The 22,221-nt window shown below is 36.6% G+C and overlaps 1 protein-coding gene across 1 annotated transcript in view; it reads left to right on the top strand.

The window, feature by feature from the left end:
* The window catches only part of CPS1 (carbamoyl-phosphate synthase 1), a 145,976-nt gene that overhangs the window by 65,696 nt on the left and 58,059 nt on the right, over positions 1-22,221 (top strand). The window contains exons 20-21 of the mRNA XM_088842007.1: positions 2,434-2,610; positions 6,223-6,341. Coding sequence (XP_088698133.1) covers positions 2,434-2,610; positions 6,223-6,341 — 296 coding nt within the window. The remainder of the gene's footprint in view (positions 1-2,433; positions 2,611-6,222; positions 6,342-22,221) is intronic.

Genomic DNA, 22,221 nt, shown 5'->3' with positions numbered 1-22,221 from the left:
AGCTTGCCCAAACTCATGTCCATCAAGTCGGTGATGCCATCCAACCACCTCATCCTCTCTTGCTCCCATCTCCTCCTGCCCTCAATCTTTCCCAGAATCAGAGTCTTTTCCAATGAGTCAGTTCTTTGCATCAGGTGGCCAAAATATTGGAGTTTCAGCTTCAGCATCAGTCTTTCCAATGAATTTTCGGTGTTGATTTCCTTTAGGATTGACTGGTTTGATCTCGTTGTTATCCAAGGGACTCTCACGAGTCTTTACTAGCACCATAGTTCAAAAGTATCAATTTTTTGGCATTCAACTTTCTTTATGGTCCAACTCTCACATCCATACATGACTACTGGAAACCCATAGCTGCGACTATGAGGACCTTTGTTGGCAAAGTAATGTCTTTGCTTTTTAATATACTGTCTATATTGGTCATAGCTTTTCTTTCAAGAATCAAGTGTCTTTTAATTTCCTGTCTGCAGTCACCATCTGCAGTGATTTTGGAGCCCAAGAAAAGAAAGTCTTTCACTGTTTCCATTGTTTCTCTATTTGCCATGAAGTGATGGGATTGGATGCCATGATCAGTTCAACTCAAATTAGTAAACATTTCCTGAGTTTGTCTCTTGGGCTGCAAGGAGATCACACAAGTCATTTGTAAAGGAAATCATATTCATTGGAAGGACAGATGATGAAGCTGAAGCTCCAATACTTTGGACACCTATGTGAGGAACTGACTCATTGGAAAAGACCTTGATGCTGGGAAAGATTGCAGGCGGGAGGAGAAGGGGACGACAAAGGATGAGATGGTTGGATGGCATCACTGACTCGAGGGACATGAGTTTGAGCAAGCTCTGGGATTTGGTGATGGACAGGGAAGCCTGGTGTGTTTCAGTTTATGGGGTCGCAAACAGTTGAACACAACTGAGCTACTGAACTGAACTGAACTACTATATGCAGAAACTGGAATGGTAGAAATAGTGAATGAGATGTAGATAATGGTGACACATTATCTCCAGCTTGTAAATTCAGAATATATTAACAGACATAAGTATAATATGAATTAAACTGTGATAGGCAGGTGTTATGTTAATGCAGTTGGATAGGGTCAGGGAAAGCCTCAATAGTTATTCCATTGAAAAATAGTGCAATCTTCACTTAATGGATATGAATTTTAATAGTGTAAAGTATTGAAAAGCACAAATTGTGAGCAAACTGTTATATATTCTTTTATTACATTTGTTTCTCTTTTATTGAATGTTCTCCGTATACTGTCATGCACTCAAAAATAATAAAAATTCATGATGAGTTACTTATAGAACTAGTTACTGATATTAAAAATTTTATAAAGTACTCTGAAAATATTTTCTTAATTTGGTAATACTATAAAATACCTTATTTCTGCTACTCTCTCCTATGCTTAGGCTAGCAAATCTATGAATACACTGTCTAACTCTTCATATACCACTGTGCTTCCCAAATTGCATATCTGAATTGGACTAACATTTTCTTTATCCTTTTCTTGAGACTCTTCCCTTATTTCTAATTAGGTTTGAAGCAGTGTGAAAAGGTTATCTGTTTGATTTTAGTGATCTTTAAATATGTAGCTTGTCACACAACTGACACGAATATTTACTAAATTGACATTAATGAGAATTCTGATCTATTTGAGGCCTCGTGGAAGTTTACTGAAGGCAGCGTTATGCCTGTGTCCAAACTAAGTCAGCATGTGGTTTTCCTAATTGATTAGTGTACAATCAGCTACAAAGATTGTAGGAAGACATGTTGAATTTGTCATGGGGAATTTAGTCTCCAACTACATTCAGAATCTGAATTGGTCAGTATTTGTTATGATTCTCAAAGTTGTATTAATATTAATGCTTAGCTGTAAAGAAAGCCAACCTGTCTTGGATCCTGACTGATTCCCATTTAGAAATAGTTCTGTTTTTGTGTTAATATATGTCTTTTCTTTTCATTTACTTTTTATTCTAAAGAACATCTGCATGAAAGCAAGACCTTTTTAAGGAAGGGTCTTAATGTTCTGGCCATAGACTCTTTTTTTTTGATACTATGGTTCAGAGCAAGTACATATGATTTCTTCAACAATCTCATCAAATCAAGATAAATTCCCTAAATGGTAAAAGAGTGACCTAATAATGTTAAAGACTCATTGTATCAAAACCATGGTAAAAAGGCAAGGATGACCTATGGCTGATTCTTGTTGATGTATGGCAGAAACCAACACAACACTGTAAAGCAATTATCCTCTAATTAAAAATAAATAATTTTTAAAAAGGCAACGAAGAAAAATAACTTAAATTTTAGTACCATCCTTCCTTTATATATCTTGTTCCTAAGTCTTTTCTGAAAAATATTCAGTTTCTAGCTTTGCTACAAATTAAAAATATTCAAGCTATTTTTAAAAATATGAGTCTTAAACCTGTGTTACAGGTCATGGCTATTGGTCGCACCTTTGAGGAGAGTTTTCAGAAGGCATTACGGATGTGCCATCCTTCTATAGATGGTTTCACTTCCCGTCTCCCAATGAACAAAGAGTGGCCATCCGACATCGATCTCAGGAGAGAGCTGGCTGACCCATCCAGTATCCGCATCTATGCCATTGCCAAGGTAGTGTGTGACAATGGGCCCTGAGCTACCTTTTATTTTCTTTTCATAATATAGTCAGTCTGGACTTCAATGTAAAACTGAATCACAAAGTGGTCTTGAATTCAGGGACTTTTGGAAAGTTTTAAATTCTTTTTAATAGTATTAAACTGGAGATTTATTTCTATGGACTTCATCAGATCATTCCATAATTAATGAAAAAAATTATTTCCCTTTAAGCCTGGACTTAAGGAGAACATAGAATTATTTTTTAAAGATTTTTTTAATGTGGATTATTTCTAAGTCTTTATGAATGTGTTACAATATTGCTTCTGTTTCATGTTTTGGGTTTTTTTTTTTTCTTTGGCCATGAGAAATGTGGGATCCTAGTTCCCTGATCAGGGATCTAACCTGTACCCCCTGCACTGGAAAGTGAACTGTTAACCACTGGGCCACCAGGGAAGTTCCAACATTTCAGTTTTAAAGATGATCACATAGATTAAATATTCTTCCCTTTTAGTACAAATGTTATCAATACTCTTAAATATTTGATAAGATTGACTTTTGATTTCCCATCACTCTCATTACTTGCTTATTGAAAAATGGGTAAAATTACATTTTAAAAAGAAAGATGCATAAAATGGTACCATTTAGTATGTGCTACCTAAGACTCCAGAATAAACTTTATTTATCTGGTGGTTCTTCTGTGTTTAAACAACAAACTCTAAAGAACTACCATGAGTATAGGCTTTTCTATGTAATTATTTTATTGTTCTTAGAGAACAAAAAAGCCCCACATTTCTCACTTCCGCTCACTAGTTCCCTTTAATGTAAATGAAATACCATCTTAATCTCCTTTCATGTTTACTATGCTTAAAGAGTTGAGGTTTCAGTTCATTTGATTTTATAAAAGGTGATTTTGGCAGCTGAGATCCGTCTGGTCAGAAATCCCTGAATTGCTTTTTGACATTTAAGGAAGCTTAGGTATTAATCCTCCAACAGTATCAAACCACACTGAAGCTGCAAAGCCCCACTGACCATTTTATGTGTGTATATGTACCTGCGGAATGAGTTGATGAGAAGATGAAATGTGTCATGGGGATCTGTCTCTGTAACTTGTCTTTGTGAATGTGTGTGTAGTGAGTCTCTTCAGTCAGGTCTGACTCTTTGTGACCCAATGGGCTCTAGCCAACCAGGCTCCTCTGTCCATGGGATTCTCCAGGCAAGAATATTGGAATAGGTTGCCATGTCCTCCTCCAGGGAATCTTCCCTGGGTCGTGGAAATCTTCAAACCCATGTCTCTTGTTTCTCCTGCATTGACAGGTGGGTTCTTTACCACTGGTTCCACCTGGGAAGCCCCAACTTGCCTTTGTGGTGACAGAAAAATGCTGTTAGTGATTTCAAACTCTGCAACTTTTATGCTCACAAATAGAAGGAGGGGAGGGAATGTTTCCTTCATTACATTTAATGTATACCTGCCTCATCTTTGTGGTTTCTAAATGCAGAATATTTCATTTCCATTGAAATTCTGAAGTAGTCTGAGAGATACTAGTATTTTTTGATTGACATTTCTCAGTGTTGAATCTCAAAGTAATAGAGAGTTCACGTTTTTCCATGATGGTAGGAATGATACTAGTGATGAGAAGTTGCTTTAGAAAGCCATTTCACTTTGTTGTTCTTATTTCAGACTTCTGTTTAAAAGCAACTTGTCACATTTATACATGTAAGCATATGTGCATGTGTATGTATGTGTACATATAATTTTTTTCCAGACAAAGAGCAGTAAATAGATCCCCCCTTGAGTCTAGTCATCATCCTTCTGCCATTTTGAGGTGAATGAAAAAGGGGAGTATTTCCAAGTTCCTAGTGAGGCTGTAAAACTCAAGAAAATCTCTCATTCTTTTCCAACAGACTTATAAAGGATGAGAATTCAGGGAAAATGCGTAGAGATTCTTTCTTGTACAGAGTATGAGCATGAAGTGCAGAGTTGGAGGTATAAATTACTGCCTGCCAGCGTGCCGGGAGAAGGAACTGATTTCTGTTTGTTAGAGGTCATCATTACTGTTCATTTCCACAGCAACCAGGAACTTGGTGATTTTGACAAAGAGTGTAAGGAGTGTGGAGGGCTGAAGGGGAAACAGAATGAAGGGAGTGAGTAAATCTTCACTCGCTTTCATGATTCTTAGAAAGGGCAACTTCCTCTGAGGTCTGATTTTTGCAGCAGTCTTATTTCAGGATGACTGGATCATCACCTCTTTTGATTTGCGGAGCATACAGGGCATTATTTTAGATTTGGTGAACATTAGAGTAACCTCAAGTGTGCTTGGGGTCATTATGAACTTCATTACAGCTTTGTGACATGGCAAAGTTGCAGCGCTTGAAAGACAGGCAGGATCTGTTCAAAACTGCGGATGTGATTCTAGTTGTCCTTTCTCACAGTAAAATGACTACAGATTCTGGGTCCTCCATCAGTTGCGGGATAATTACTGTGTGCAACTGTATGAAAATATCCTTTGGTCTGTCAAAAGTGTCACTACCTTAAGGTTCTACCCCCTCACAGTGTTGATGGCCAAATAGCTAATTGTCCGTTTAATCACTTGGCAAATAAGGCAGAATTAAGTCTTTGGGAAGCTGGCTGTAGTTAGAGGGAGAATTAAACAAACAAACAAAAAACAGAAATAGGTTTATGGAACAAACATGTCTTTGAGTATTCCTATTAGAGGTCATTTTATTTTAGTCTATAGAATTATGAGTTATATTGTCTCTCAACATGCATGATAATGGTTTATCTCATTCTAGAAATGAGTAAAATTTTTTAAGATATTAAGCTCTCTGAGTTGAGATATAACAGCAGTTATTATTTACATATATTTCTTAATGGGATTCAAAAATATAGTGTGCCATTCTAAAATATGTGTTTTGAAGTATTATGTGATTATCGTTTTTCATTGAGTATGAATGTGTAGCTAAACATTGTAAAGAATTAGAGTAGACATCTTTTGAAAGTGAAGGTTTTGGCTTTGAGAATTTATCTCTTCTTTCAGCTATCTTTTGTACTCAGCTTAATGACCCATAGTTGTAATTTTACTTTTGAGAAATTGCTAAAGTAAGCTTGAGTAAAAAGTTGAGCTGCCTATCAGAAGTTATTACTACATTGTTTTAGAATATATTAGGATATTGTAAAATGCCCATCTTAGGACAAAAGTCACAGTAACTGATTCAAAATAATTGTTTTTGTTTGTTTGAAGTGTCTCTGTGAGGAAATGTTACCAGTTTGGCACAACTGTAGTTTCAAGAGATTCTCCTTAATGCCAAAAAAGATGTAGCAGATTTAGAACATAATTGGTAACACAGTCATGTAAAAAGCAAGGATGTGGAGCCTGTTAGGGGAATTTTTCTGAGCACACACTGCTCTGATAAACTCAGGGCACCTGCTTTGTATCCCATTTGTAGGTATAGTTGGCAGGGTCTGTAAGTTTATTGGGAGAAATATCAGTGATATGATATCAGTTTCATTCTCAGCCTGTAGCCTCAGGCTCTCTGAGTAATATGGAGAGGAATGCCTGCCATGTTTTCAACCAAATAAGACATTTATGAGATGTTTGCCAAAGAAAGCATCTCTTCTCCTTTTGGCAGGCCTTGGAAGACAACATGTCACTTGATGAGATTATGAAGCTTACATCCATTGACAAGTGGTTTCTGTATAAGATGCGTGACATTTTAAACATGGAAAAGACACTGAAAGGGCTCAACAGGTAAGGCCCTAGTGCTCTGGTGCAATTTTGTCTGTGCAATTTTGTCTTCCTTTTCCCCTTACATGTTTGGCCAAAATTCTGCTTCAATGAAATAAATAGTGCCAATGTTGGAAAGACACAGCCATAGTCAGAAGAAATGGCAGCTTTTAGATGTTTACCTTTTGAAAGGCATCTATTAATAATTTTATTTCTCTTCTACCCTTTCTCTTGCCATGAAACATAGTGATGTTTTTATTAGGTCTTTTGAATTTATGAAAGTCTATGTACATTTATGAATTGTTGTGCTATATAATTACCAAATATGACCTTTGTGTGTCCTAAGTTGCTTCAGTCGTGTCTGATTCTTTGCCACCCTATGGAATAGCCTGCCAGGCTCCTCTGTCCATGGGATTCTCCAGGCAAGAATACTGGAGTGGGTTGCCATGCCCTCCTCCAGGGGATCTTCCAGATCCAGGAATCAAACCTGCATCTCTTAAGTCTCCTGCATTGGCAGGTGGGTTCTTTTACCACTAACGGTGCCTGGAAAGCCCTTCAAACATGACTTAGATTTAAATTTTATTAACCAATAATAAAACTATTTCTGCTTTCTATACATTTTCCAAATGCTGAAATCTATTTTTCTCTTTTAATATGAACCTACTCATTTCTGTGTCTTGAGTGAGCAAGCATATTCTTCTTGTATTCTACTGATATTTTTAATCTTAGGACATCCAGTTAATCATACAAATAAACCACACTCAAATTTTTGTTAATAGACTTTTACCTCTCAGTAATTTGCATTTTTATATCCTTTATGATCAATTATTTGAAAATTTTTATTTCATGTCCAGAATATTCTGATAATGTCAGTGCTTTAAAATCTACATTTTTCTATTTCCTGAAAATGTTTGTTGAGGTTACCCAGGCATATGAGTCACAGTAGATTTTAAACTTGGATCTGTGATAATAGGAGCATGTATTACCAATTTAAGAAAGACAGTGTAATTCTCTTTAGCTTGTCTCCTTTAAGAAGGCTTTGAAATACACTACTATTGGAAAAAAAAAAAATCTCACCTACAAGCCTAGGTGTATGTTTAGAGAGGGAAAATTTTTGTTTGCAGAAATTATTCTCAAATGATTTTAGGAAATGTAAAAGAATTAATCGCTTAAAATGTTGAAGACAGAGGAAGCTCTCAAAGCTTGGTTTTCTCAGCTATTTAGAAACTGCAACATATAATTGGGTTACTGGGTTTACCTAATCAAAATACACAAACTGGGCAATAAAACACTTTGTCTTTTTTTTTTTTTTGAGCAAAATGAGGTTCTTTTTCATCTATTCAACAATCACCCACAACAAATGCTTAGTTTTGAAAATGGGGGATTCCAATCTGTCAAAAATGAAACTAGCGATAGTTGCTTGTAAGTCATCCTTTGTAGTGATCACATAAAATGAACAGTAGATTGAAGTTAAGAATTGAACCTGTACATTCGTCTTAGAATTTTGCTGACTTGAGGTTTGCTTTCTTGGTTTATGATGCCAGCAGAACTTCGGTGTTGAATTATAGTCTCTTCCACTGTTTTCAGTTTCAGACAACTGATTTCAAATGCCTATGAAACCATTCCAATTAAACCACATGAGGGTGCTAGAAACTTACAGTATGCCAATTGCAGCAGTGGAAGAGACCTGAGGTGAAAAACAGCAGATGTTATTGTGATTTAAATTTCCACTTGATACACATTCTGATTTTTGGACAAATTCAGTGTTTTAATTGAATAGTTTTTGTTACAGCCAGAAGGCAGGTTGAAATTCTAACTAAACAGAAATAAGTGTATATTGATAGTAAAAATCTGCTTGGAGGCTTATTAGAACCACTTACCTTTGTAGATCCCATACAACATTGTTCTGATTTTGACATTCTGTTGTATTTTTTGCTGTTAATTTGACAGTTTAAAATAAAGTCTCCATTTTCTGGTATAAATATAAATGTAAATAGAGATTTTTCTATTGTTCATAATGACCTACAATAAAATTTTTTTATGTAAAACTTAATAATTTAAAAGAATCTAAAACATAGTACTTAGCAATTATTTCTTGTTTCAAGACCTCAACAGAAGATCCATAGTGTTGGTAAACTTAAAACCTGAACTTATTATTATGTGATGGACACTTCATTGTTTATTTTTTTAAAGTATCTTAGATGCACAATAGCAGTTCAATAATGACTGTTATTTAGAGAAGTTGGATAAATAAAACAAGAATAGATGGCTACTGAAACTACCCGTTTCAATCATTCTGTGGTACATTGAGATCTGAAGTTGGAAGGATATTGTAGCTGATAGAGGGTGAGTGTAGGACATGGAGTTTTTTATTTTTTCTCCCTATTTTGATTATCTTCATGATTACCCTGGACTGTGACATCTTCCAGTATTTTTTTTTTTTTTTTAGCCTCTAAATATCCAAGGAAGCTTGGTCATCGAGGCAGATACTACTCCCATAGTGATAGTTCTTTAATAACGTTTGGTATTATTGCCAGTTTGGAGGAAAGTCAAGGTCAGCTGGTTCATTTTTACATGTGGTTCACTTTGTTTCAAAATCTCAACTGCTTCCATGTTGGAAAGGCTGATGTTAGATGTAGGCCCAGGAAGTAGCTATTTATTTGGTCTCATTTGGGCCAACTCCCATATTCTCTTATCTGATCATATCCCTGGTACCTGTGTGCCCAGGTCTCTCAGCCACTTTCTTCTAAGTTCCTGGGAAAGTAGGTAATGGGAATCTTAATTAGGAGAAAAGGAGAAGCTTAAATAGAGGATAAATTATAGAATTATAGGTATTTGTTAAATTTCAGCTGGTTCCTGCCTTGTGCATTGGAAAGAGTATATTCTATAGAACCAGTCAGATGGGTGCAGTCTTACCCACTGTGGAATCACAGGCACGTCACTTCCCTCAATTTTCCAACCTCTTCCTGCTAATGTCTGTTTTTATAGTTTTGTTTTGGAGCTTAAATAATGTTAACACAAAGGATCCCTTGAGTGTCCAGGAAAGTTTTCTCTATGTCCCCTGAAAATGAAAATGTTACTTGTTATACTGAAGAGTATTTTGTGATTTTAGATATAGGCTCATTTTCAGAGTCATAATTTGCATTTGTGTATGTATTTTATAATGTATCATTTATTAATTTTCTTTATGATGCATTGTCACTTATTTTAATACCAGATGTATTTTTATAAGGAAGTAATGATAGCTAGTGATACAAATGCTATTCTTATAAAAAGATCAATAATACTATACTAATGAGCAAATATTCCCAATCATGCTAAAATTTTTCTCAATGTAGTAAACACATTCACTAGCAGAAGATGAGACTAGCACTTAGACTGATGGCAGTCTATTACTTGTATTTACATATAGTCACCTGAAATGAAGCTCAGAATTTTAATTCCAAACGGAATATACCGGTGTATTAGGTATATACATGGATGTCCACAGATTAGAGAAAAAAACAACAACAGTGATTGTAACAAGGTTAGCACTTGGGAAATAACTGATATGTTTTATGTGTCTATGACAAAGTAGGAATTACAGTTTTCTTATTTTCTTAAAGGGTGGAGATTAACATGGATTATGCTGAGGATGAAGTATGAAATCCTAGTCTTATTCAAGGTGATGAGCCAAGTTAGGTATTAGAATAATGAACTCAATATCCCAGGTCTGAGTGCTTGCTTTCATCAGAACTGTTTGCTCTCTTCAGTGTATGAGCATAGCAATGGCAACCCTCTGGAAACTTCCAGAGCAAATATCCATTCTTCCCAACTTTGGTGTTAATCATTATTCAGACAGCTTCAGCAAAAAAAAAAACAGAAGAAAAAAATTCTCTCCTACACTTCAGTTCACTGACTTTCTCTTTTTCTTTTGAAATTGTTTATTACTGCCCAGGGGTGTGCTAGGAAAGTTGACTGTCTTAGGCATTCCCCAAATTTATAAGCCGGTGTAGTGGCATGAATCGACCTAGAATGATAACGTATTTCACAGTGAATTTCTTTAGGTTTTGAAGAGTTTCTCTTAATGTGATGAGTTGTGTCATGAAGGATTCTAATGCATATTATGCTTATGTACTGGGATTTACATGTATGATCTATTAACTTCACATTACCGGATCACTTAGCAAGAAGTTTAAGAAAAACTAAGCCCGTCAGAATTTTCTGTGTAACTGCTACATTTACAAAAACTTTCTTCAATGGCCTTCACTACCAAGCTATACAGACTTTAGTACATCTGTTTTTCTCATACTCACTCATCTAACCAACACTGACTCTTTCACATATAATGTGAAATTGAATGTCGCTCAGTTGTGTCCAACTCTTTGCAACCACACGGACTATACAGTTGATGGCATTTTCCAGGCCAGAATATTGGAGTGGGCAGCCGTTCCCGTCTACAGGGGATCTTACCAACCCAGGGATCAAACCCAGGTCTCCTGCATTGCAGGCAGATTCTTTACCAGCTGAGCCACAAAGGAAGCCCAAGAATATATATTGCTCCCCGCTTATAGCATTTTCACTTGAAGAAAAATATGTTTATTTTGATCTATTAAAGATTACAGAAATCTCACCTGAAATTCTCTCCTCCATTGGTTCATAGGCAGATTCAATTTTAGTTGTGCAAATAAAACTGGATTGGAGGACAGAAGTACCGATACTGTAAGTCAAACAGATAAATATGTCAAATGTCTTTATCATGAGATTCTCTTGTTATAGCTGGTTCTCTAAAGTAACAAAAGAATGGATTTAGAACTCTATGAATATAGAAACTTGAATTTTGATTCATACACATTCCAAGTGTAAGATATTGGGTTGGCCAAAAAGTTCCTATGGTTTTAAATAAAAATTAAAGACTGTTTTCATTTTCACCAAGAACCTTATTGAACAACGTATTCACTTAACAAACAAACTTTGGACACCCCAATAGTATGTGTGTAAGTTTGTATGTATACATATACACATTTATGTATACATTAGGGGTTTAATATCAAGTATTCTAGGTTCTGGAGTTCAATTATATCATTTATTAGCATGGAATATCAAGAGCCTCAGTTTAAAATTTATGAAATTGGGATGATTACTCACCTTCTTAGGTTGTGGTAAAGATTAAATGTAATTAGAACAGTGCCTGATATATAGTCAATGAAGTCAGTGATTAATATTAGGTTGGGAACACACACACACATACGCATGTACACATATATATATATTTAGGTTTGTGAAAATGTAGAAAGGTAGATTATATAACATCTGGAGGAAACCAGACTACATGTAGTAGATACTTCCAATTCAGTAACAGTATTTGATAAAGGGATGATAATCCCATATCACAAATCTAGCATCATCATAGAACTAATACATTTGATAAAGGTTTCAACAATATTAATAATTTATAGATAAGCACAGGTACAAAATATCACTTTCACTATAAATAAGGAAGAAAGTTAACTGTAGCAAAGCTTCTTTGTGAGCAAGAACTATTTCAAGACACTACATTCCAAACCTTTTTATTTATAATTCTGGGTTGAATTAACAATTTTAGATTGAAAGATAATCATGGTTGTTTCTCGTGATTAAAATCCCAATCTGAACAGGCAAGAAAAAAATGTGAATGTGCTAATTACCAGCTTTGAACATCTACTTTAATTCTTTTTAATTTTTTTATTTCCTTATTTTAATTTTTAGGTTCTTTTGGTATTTCTGATTGACAAGTCTAGCTCAAGAATTTTATTATACCCTTCTACATTGTATAACTTTTGCTTTTTTACTGGCTGAAACTAGATTGAATTAAGTTTTGAGTCCTTCTTTCTGTTATTAGCCTAAAGAAGGCAGCTAGCCACTGCTTGTGCTGTACCTTGTTAAGTCGCCAAATGGAAATTTTCCACCATTTTTGATGACTGTTCTTTTGCATTTCATTCAAATTGGGCAGTTTTCCCAGTATGGTCCATTTTGCTTTTTTTTTTTTTTTCCTCACAATGCTGCTATTTATGTTAGTAACATAATGCTTGACTGTTTAAAAGGACTCTGTTTTCGTCCATTTCAGATGTTTAAAAGTAGAGGGCATGATCATTATGATACAGTTTGTACCATATATGAGTCTAAGATTTGGATTAATTTCTAAAATAATTATTTTTAATGTTTATTGGAGTATAGTTGATTTACTTTATTAATTATTGATATAAGCTTAATTTACTGTGAATGAATATGCAAATTGTTTAGATTTTGTCCACTATTCATGTGTTAATTATTAATTCTAATAATATTAATATCTTTTCCCTCTTTACTGCCCACTTATTGCTGTACTCAATGTAGTGAAAAAGAGGAAAATGTGCTTTTGAAGGACACTAATTTTCATCTGAGCATCTCAGTGTTCAATGTGATAAACTACATCCATTGACGGGTGCTGAAAAGTCATAGGTGTGCCTATTGCTTAGGAAAACAATCTAGGGCAAGCCTGGTGAGTTCCACTTGGGCATTCAAGTGCTAAATTGAGCTCAGTAAAGTTGGCCATTTCCCTGAAGCCACAAACTTCTGGCAGATGTAATAATTCAAGTATCACCTTAGCTGGAACACTCCCTTTGAATGTCCTCTTCTACATGTGTTAGTTTCTATTGACTTTTTATGTAACTTGCTCAGGAGGCATGGCAAAACCAGACAAGAACGTTTTGTGCTTGTATTTAATTGAAGTTTTCAAGGGAGAAGTGTTACCTAAAAGTTATTAAAACTTAGGCACAACTGCTATGTACAAAATAGGTAACTAATGAGGACCTATTGTTTAGCTCAGGGAACTCTACTCAGTGATCTGTGGTGACCTAAATAGGGAGGAAATCTAAAAATGAGTGGACATATGTCTATGTATAACTGAATCACTTTGCTATGCAGCAAGAAACTAAAAGAACATTGCAAAGCAACTATACTCTAATAAAAATTTTTAAAAAAACTTAAGCATAAGACAGAGAAGGGTCAGTACTTTCTAAAGATAATTTTTACTTTCCAGTAGAAAAAATAGCAATAAGCAAATATCTTTAAAGTGTATTAAGTATAGAAGTGATTTAGAGAAGGAAATATATATTTAATTATGTATAACATATAACACATGTTATATTTTTATGATCCTCTATTATGATTTATGGGGCTTCCCTGGTGGCTCAGTGATAAAGAATCCACCTGTCAATGGATCTCTGGGTTGGGAGGATCCCCTGGAGAAGGAAGTGGCAATCCACTCCAGTAGTCTTGTCTGAGAAATCCCATGGACACAGGGACCTGGCAGGCTACAGTCCATGGGGCCACAAAGAATCACACATAACTTTGCACGCATGCACTATTATTTTTGCTTGTGATATCATTTATTGTTTTCTCCACTACAGTCTGTGGAAATTCATATATGCATATATATATATGTGCATAATATATACATATATATATGTATATACACACTAGGTATGTGGCTCTGTATTATTTTGAATGTAGAATGAGAATAGAAATGGTTGCTCACTTTAGTGGAACCCTTTGATCTGATTTGCAGAAAATAGTTTGTGTCCTCTGACTTCATTATCAACTTATACAACATACCTAAGTCTCAGTTTCACTCTAGTTTTAAAAATATATATTGTTTTATTTCACTATTAACCATGCTGCTAAGATGAATATATAATTATGTATAAACTGATTGACTCTAAAGCAAAATAATTTTATTAGTTACTATATATTACTAGCCAGTGATTTTAATCTTCAATACCCTAAACCATTTATCTAACAAAGAATACTAAATATTGGACCTTATATAAAAAGGTTACTTTTTCTCTGTAAAATAGGAACATTACTATGGGAATTTCGATGCCTGTGAACTAATGCAAAAAAATACTTTTCCTTTTAAATCTGTTTTTATGTTCCATGTGTTCAGTTCAGTTCAGTTCAGTTGCTCAGTCGTGTCTGACTCTTTGTAACCCCATGGACTGCAGCACGCCAGGCCTCCCTGTCCATCACCAACTCCCAGAGTTTACCCAAACTCATGTCCATTGAGTCAGTGATGCCATCCAACTATCTCATTCCCTGTTGTCCCCTTCTCCCGCCTTCAATCTTTCCCACCATCAGGGTCTTTTCAAATGAGTCAGTTGTTCGCATCAGGTGGCCAAAGTATTGGCCATGTGTTAAGACACGATATTTTATATAATGTTACAGATTTGACAGGTCTCTATTAATTTCAACTAATAATGTATTGTATCAGTTATACCTTGAATAAAATTTCACATCAAACATTTAATGTCCTGAGATATCTCATTGAATTTATTAAACAATGTTTTCATTGTTTTGACAAATAATTATGCATTTTGAAAGCATGTAAGAGAACTTGAATCTTACGTGGGCAAGATTCATGTTTCATTTAAAATATTTTCAGAGTGACGGCCACCTCACTCATAAAATAAATATTATTTATTTTCTGCATATTTGATAGTTCTAAAACCCTTAAATTAATTTAAAATAACATATACTCATACTTTGTATGTATATATTTATGTATCATTAATAGTCAGGACTTAACAGATTTTCCCTATGTCAATATCAGTGATCTCAGCATGATAAGATGTATATTTGCTTGATGACATTTCTCCTTATTAGGAGATGTTATTAGACCAAATGGTATTGTTAGTTCCCTTCAGTGGGTTTGTAACCTATTTTTGAAAATTTATGTAATCTTCAAATTTGGATTTGAAGATTTGTACACACTTTTTAGGTATACGTAGGAGAAGGCAATGGCACCCCACTCCAGTACTCTTGCCTGGGAAATCCCATTGACAGAGGAGCCTGGTAGGCTACAGTCCATGGGGTCGCTAAGAGTTGGACATGACTGAGCGACTTCACTTTCACTTTTCATGCATTGGAGAAGGAAATGACAACCCACTCCAGTGTTCTTGCCTGGAGTATCCCAGGAACAGAGGAGCCTGGTGGGCTGCCATCTATGGGGTTGCACAGAGTCGGACATGACTGACACGACTTAGCAGCAGCAGCAGCAGGTATATGTAAGGCAGGATGCTTTTAGTGGACCAACAAGAGGCAGAAATGCAAAGCCAGGAAAGTACGTGCATGTGTGCTAAGTCACTTCAGTCATGTTCAATTCTTTGTGACCCCATGGACTGTAGCCCACCAGGATCCTCTGTCCATGGGATTCTCCAGGCAAGAATATTAGAGTGGGTTGCCATGCCCTTCTCCATAGGGAAGTAGAATGCAGGTTAAAAACCAAAGCTCTAAGACCTCTGTGTATGTTATCCAAGTCATAGTTTCAGAGTTCATATGTACACATCCCTACCCCATAATTTATAAACAAAATTATGACTCAGACTATTTAAGTAAATTTTTCAAGATTTAAGGGGAAGTACATATTGAATCCAGGATTTCAGTTCAGGACTTTTGGAATCCAAGGACAGTATCTTTTCTTCAATATTTACCTATGTAAGTAGTATAGGAAAAGACACTTTCAACAGAATGGCATGGTTTATGGAGAGCAGAAAGGGAGAGAATTGATGATGGGGAGGTAGGAGTAGGAGCTGGATTATAAGAGCCAGATGTGCAGTGAGAAAGAGGGAGCAGTTAAATGGATAAATTCTACTTCAGTCAGTTCAGTCGCTCAGTCATGCCCGACTCTTTGCGACCCCATGAATCACAGCACGCCAGGCCTCCCTGTCCATCACCAACTCCTGGAGTTCACTCAAACTCATGTCCATTGAGTCGGTGATGCCATCCAGCCATCTCATTCTCTGTCGTCCCCGTCTCCTCCCACCTCCAATCCCTCCCAGCATCAGAGTCTTTTCCAGAGAGTCAACTCTTTGCGTGAGGTGGCCAAAGTATTGGAGTTTCAGCATAGGAAGTGACAAATTGTTTTTGCTCTTATTTTGTTATATTTCTGTTGTATTTTGTAAAAATGATAATCTTACTATGAGGAAATTAAGTCTGTGAAGAGAAAGTAAGGTGATTACTTTTTTGCTCAATGTATATAATAGTCGGAGCCATACAGTTTCACTCTTTGTTCTGTAATTACAACTTGCCTGCTATTCAGTTCAGTTCAGTTGCTCAGTCATGTCCAACTCTTTGTGACCCCATGCACCACAGGATGCCATGCCTCCCTGTCCATCACCAACTCCCGGAGTCTACCCAAACTCATGTCCATTGAGTCGGTGATGCCATCCAACCATCTTATCCTCTGTCATCCCCTTCTCCTCCTGCCCTCAATCTTTCCCAGCATCAGGGTCTTTTAAATGAGTCAGGCCTTCGCATGAGGTGGCCAAAATATTGGAGTTTCAACTTCAACATCAGTCCTTCCAATGAATACCCAGGACTGATCTCCTTTAGGATGGACTGGTTGGATCTCCTTGCAGTACAAGGGACTCTCAAGAGTCTTCTCCAACACCACAGTTCAAAAGCATAATTTCTTTGGTGCTCAGCTTTCTTTATAGTTCAACTCTCACATTCATACATGACTACCGGAAAAACCATAGCCTTGACTAGACAGACCTTTGTTGGCAAAGTAATGTCTCTGCTTTTTAATATGCTATCTAGGTTGGTCATAACTTTTTTTCTAAGGAGTAAGCATCTTTTAGTTTCATGGCTGCAGTCAGCATCTGCAGTGATTTTGGAGTCCCCTCAAAATAAAATCAGCCACTGTTTCCTGCTATTAACATCCTCCAATTAAACCGTAAATTCCATTATGGTAAATTTCAAAGGCCATAACGTCTTACTTTACTTATATTAGGAGATTTTTCTTAAGAGCTTTTGCTGATTTGTGTGATTGAAGAATGGAGTTCACCATTCTATTGTGCCAATTCTAGAATAGATAAGAATGGCTTCCAAGTCTTTATTTACTATATATTTTCTTGGGAATTGATCTCGCATAGAGTAAAAACTCAGTGATGTTTATATGATAATATTCCCATTAAATGAATGAAAATATATTCTTGGCAGAAAGTAAAAATCAGAATTTCTCAATCATGCCACAGAAGGGAAATTGGAGTGAAAGAAAATGTATTATAAATTACTGATTGCCCAAGGGACTCACAAAATTATTAATTGGCAAATGTGTAGTGCAAAATATAAGCTCTATGTTGGAAGACACTAGAAAGTAGCATCTCCAGGTTTTCATTATTTAAGTGACTATATATTTATTAGGAGGGTCTTCCCAGGTGGTGCTAGTGGTAAAGAACCCACTTGCTAATGCAAGAGATTTTAAGAGACATGGGTTTAATCCTTTAATCCTTGGTTAGAAAGATCCCCTGGAAGAGGTCATGGCAACCCACTCCAGTATTCATGCCTGAAGAATCCCATTGACAGAGGAGCCTAGTGGTTTATAATTCATAGGGTCACAAAGAGTCAGACACAACTGAAGTGACTTAGCATACACACATGCACACACGTATTTACTAGGAAGGCTCTGAATAAACTGTTTTCTAATAAAAGGGGATTTATCTATTTTTTATTGTCAAATAGAGATTATATACACTGGGAGCATTATAATACTTAACATGGGCATTATAAACTCTATTGGGAATAAGCTACAATTAAGAAAGCTTTGATTTTAAAAATTATCTAAGTTTTCAAAATTGCAAATTTTTAGAAAAGCTTTATAAGAAATATTCATGAATATGTAGAGTGGTAGTGAAGGCTATGATTTAATTAACCAGCAAACACAACTAAGGCAAAAGTACATAGCTATAACATTTATAATACAGGGATTTATATTTCTTTTGTGACAAAGTACATTTCTGTTATGATACAGTTGTAAAATAATTACTATTCTATTTTTGTAGATGGTGAAACTGAGTCACCGAGGTGTGTGTGCTTCTTTATGTCACACCAGTCAGAGGGAAGCAATAAATCTAGCCCAGGGCTTCTGCCTTCAGTTCTAGTCACTAACCCTTTTCAAAAGCTTCTTTGTAGAGATATGACTTTTAAATCAGACAGCTGGAGATCAGTTCCTCCTTAGCTGTCAAGTTGAGAGCTGCATGTTTTCCTGCCTGAATTGTTGACCTCACTTAGAGCAGAAGCCTTGTAAGAGATGTGCCCTTCTCTAGAACTCTTGTGAGGAAAACATGGGGGCCTGGCAGGGAGAAAGCCTTGGTGAGTCACCTTAAAATATGTAAACAGAATTTTCAAGGGTATGGAGAGCTAGCATAAGAATTTTCTTTTTAAATTTTGCTGTATTTATAAGACAGACATCTCTGTGTGTGTGTGTGTGTGTATACACACATACATACAAATACATATATTTTTTCTTTAAATAAAATGTAAATGCCTTATCTGCTGTTTTAATGAAGGTGTGAATTTAAAACTCCTGAAGGATAAAATGGAAATTAAACTTAGTCAAAATAGTCTGCTTGAGCAATAATTACAGATGCTAGATAATCACTCACTGGCTCCCAGGATTTTTCACCTGCTCATTCATTCCTGCTGCGGCTGCTGCTGCTAAGTCACTTCAGTCGTGTCCGACTCTGTGTGACCCCATAGACGGAAGCCCACCAGGCTCCCCCGTCCCTGGGATTCTCCAGGCAAGAACACTGGAGTGGGTTGCCATTTCCTTCTCCAATGTGTGAAAGTGAAAAGTGAAAGTGAAGTCGCTCAGCCGTGTCCGACCCATAGCGACCCCACGGACTGCAGCCCACCAGGCTCCTCCATCCATGGGATTTTTTAGGCAAGAGTACTGGAGTGGCTTGCCATTGCCTTCTCCGCATTCATTCCTGCAGTGCCTTAATGGGTGTAGGACCACCTCAAGTATGCTGGGAGCTGAAGTGGGTGATGCCTATCTCGAGGAGTGAGGCCTTGACTTCTGACAGCGGAGTAAAGGCCTGAGTGAACATTATCTCCAGGAGATCATTTATGCTCTGCAGGGGGTATGAAGTATCGTGGACCTTACCCCCTCAAGATCTGGATACAGGAATGCTGCAGAAAGTGGAAGGAGACTTAGACAATCCACGGTGCTAAGGCCGCGTTTAGGGGACTTGCCAATCTTGTTCTGCTAAACTCCTGTTGCTTCTTCTCTACCTCCTCATCCTCTTTCTCCTCTCTTGTGCCTGCTCCTTCCCCTTTCCCTTGTCTTCTGGCCTCGGCATTTATGAAGCACTTATTACCTAATTGGCACTGTGCTAAACACTTGACATGTTTATCATTTCATCTGATTAATGAGATTTTTATCTTAGTGTAGCTATTTGGAGCCTAACTCTAGATTCAGCAGGTAATATTGGCTTATCTCAGGTTGAAGTCGGAGAAGGCAATGGCAAGCGACTCCAGTACTATTGCCTAGAAAATCCCATGGATGGAGGAGCCTGGTAGGCTGCAGTCCGTGGGGTCGCTAAGGGTCAGACACGACTGAGCGACTTCACTTTCACTTTTCACTTTCACTTTTCACTTTCACACATTGGAGAAGGAAATGGCAACCCACTCCAGTGTTCTTGCCTGGAGAATCCCAGGGACGGGGGAGCCTGGTGGGCTTCCGTCTATGGGGTCACACAGAGTCGGACATGACTGAAGTGACTTAGCAGCAGCAGCAGCAGCAGGCTGAAGTAGGCAATTAGGCACTATTTGCCTATATAAATATAGTGATGGTAATGTAAAGGCCATCACACGGTTATATTATACACACTACCTCATGCTGCACCTACTGTCTACCTTTGGCTGATGGTCTGGTTTAATTGACCATCCTTTGCTCTAGCTAGCTTGAAGTGGGGGCTACTGTGTTAGTTCTTGAGTCTACAGTCATAAGAATGAGAATTTTTGCTACCCGGTTATTATATATCTTCTGAAAAACTCTCAGTGACAAAGATTTTTGACTTCCATGTGGGTTCAGTTCTGTTCAGTTCAGTTCAGTCGCTCAGTCGTGTCCGACTCTCCACGACCCCATGAATCACAGCACGCCAGGCCTCCCTGTCCATCACCAACTCCCGGAGTTCACTCAAACTCATGTCCACAGAGTCGGTGATGCCATCCAGCCATCTCATTCTCTGTTGTCCCCTTCTCCTCCCACCCCCAACCTTTCCTAGCATCAGAATCTTTTCCAGTGAGTCAACTCGTCGCATGAGGTGGCCAAAGTATTGGAGTTTCAGCTTTAGCATCAGTCCTTCCAATGAACACCCAGGATTGATCTCCTTTAGAATGGACTGGTTGGATCTCCTTGCAGTACAAGGGTAGTAATCCTCAAATTAACATAGATCTAGTGTGACATGTTACCAGGACTTTAATCTGAGAATTTTTCCACATCCTCCTAAAAATGGCTTCAGAGTTTTCCCCTTCCTAGAAAAGGTTTACATTTTCTTATTCAAAAACTGGGGAATCTTGGTCAAAAGTTATTTTTACGTATGTTACACTTAGCAAGAAATAAAACATCTAATCATAGTTATCAGTAAATAGGCTTCATGTAATTCTGGGTTTCCCTGGTGGCTTAGACGGTAAAGAAACTGCCTGCAATGCAGGAGACCTGGGTTCAATCTTGGGTCAGGAAGATCCCCTGAAGGAGGAAAATGCAACCCACTTCACACACAACTAACACACAAGATTCTAAGTAACAGTTTCTAGAAGTCAAAGGAAATCACATATTGAAAATTATAATACGTTTGTTGCTTGGACAACATATGTGACATTTGGAAAACTCTGTGAAAACATGACATTTTTTTTTAAGATTTTTTTTTTTTGGTATGGATCATTTTAAAAATCTTTGTTGAATTTGTTACACTATTGCTTCTGTTGTTTATGTTCTGCTTTTTTGACTGCAAGGCATATGGGTAGGATCTTAAGTCCCCATTCAGGGATCAAACCCTGATCCCCTGCATTGGAAGTTGAAGTCTTAGCCGCTGGATCTCCAGGGAAGTCTCATGCTTTAAACAAAGATGATGGATAAATTTTAAAATATAGGGCTTCCAAATAAACTTGTTTGTGAAATAACAAATTTTAAAATATCAATGTATGCTCATTCAGTGTCTACTGGAGCCTTATACAATATTTCTTTTTATCTGTTGGATTTAAATTCTGGATGTATAACAGACCTATGTTCATAGAAAAATCTAGGATTTTGCTTACTGAATACTCTCTTAATTTTTTTAAAAAGAATAAACTGGATTCATTTACAATTATGAATATGTTTGCTAAGCAGAAATAACAGAAGCACTATCCCATAGTATAAACTTTGCCTTTTAGCTCAGTCTGATCAGGTAAAAGCTATTTTCTTAATAAAAATATGCTCTTTTGAGTGTAGCAGAGCACTTTTTTATATACTAGTAAACATGGTGGCTCTGTGGTAAAGAATCTGCTTGCAATGCAGGAAATGCATGTTTGATCCCTGAGTCAGGAAGATACACTGGAGGAGGAAATGGCAACCCACTCTAGTATTTGTGCCTGGCAAATCCCATGGACAGAGGAGCCTGGCAGTCTACAGTCCATAGAGTTGCAAAAGAGTCAGACACTATTGAGGGACTGAGCATGCACATTCATAGGATATAATTATGATATTATAATCGACAGTATATAAATATACCAGATTAAAAGTTATATAACAATATTTCTGGATTATTGGGATCGCTAAAAATTGTTTAAAAATGAACATAGGATTCAGGAGTTTAAAAATATCCTACTTAAAAATACCTATAATATCAATTTCTCATAGTATTTTCTTTTGTTTTTGATTTGTTGTTTGTAATACCCTTTAAGGTGAAGTATAATTTTAAGTGTGTCATCAGCACTTGCAATTTTATAGCATTATTGTGATAGTGCTAAGTGAACCCAGATATTAATAAATACTTTTCATACTCACATGGTTTCATGTGAACATGGGCCCTAATTGTTTGTCCTAGACATGAGAGATAAAAGATTAAGGTTTTCTTTAAAT

This window comes from Moschus berezovskii, chromosome 2, assembly GCF_049115385.1.
Source record: "Moschus berezovskii isolate FMDL1 chromosome 2, NW_MosBer_1.0, whole genome shotgun sequence".
NCBI lineage: Eukaryota > Metazoa > Chordata > Mammalia > Artiodactyla > Moschidae > Moschus > Moschus berezovskii.
The sequence above is the reverse complement of the archived record's forward strand: the minus strand, read 5'-3'. Positions and strand labels throughout refer to the sequence as shown.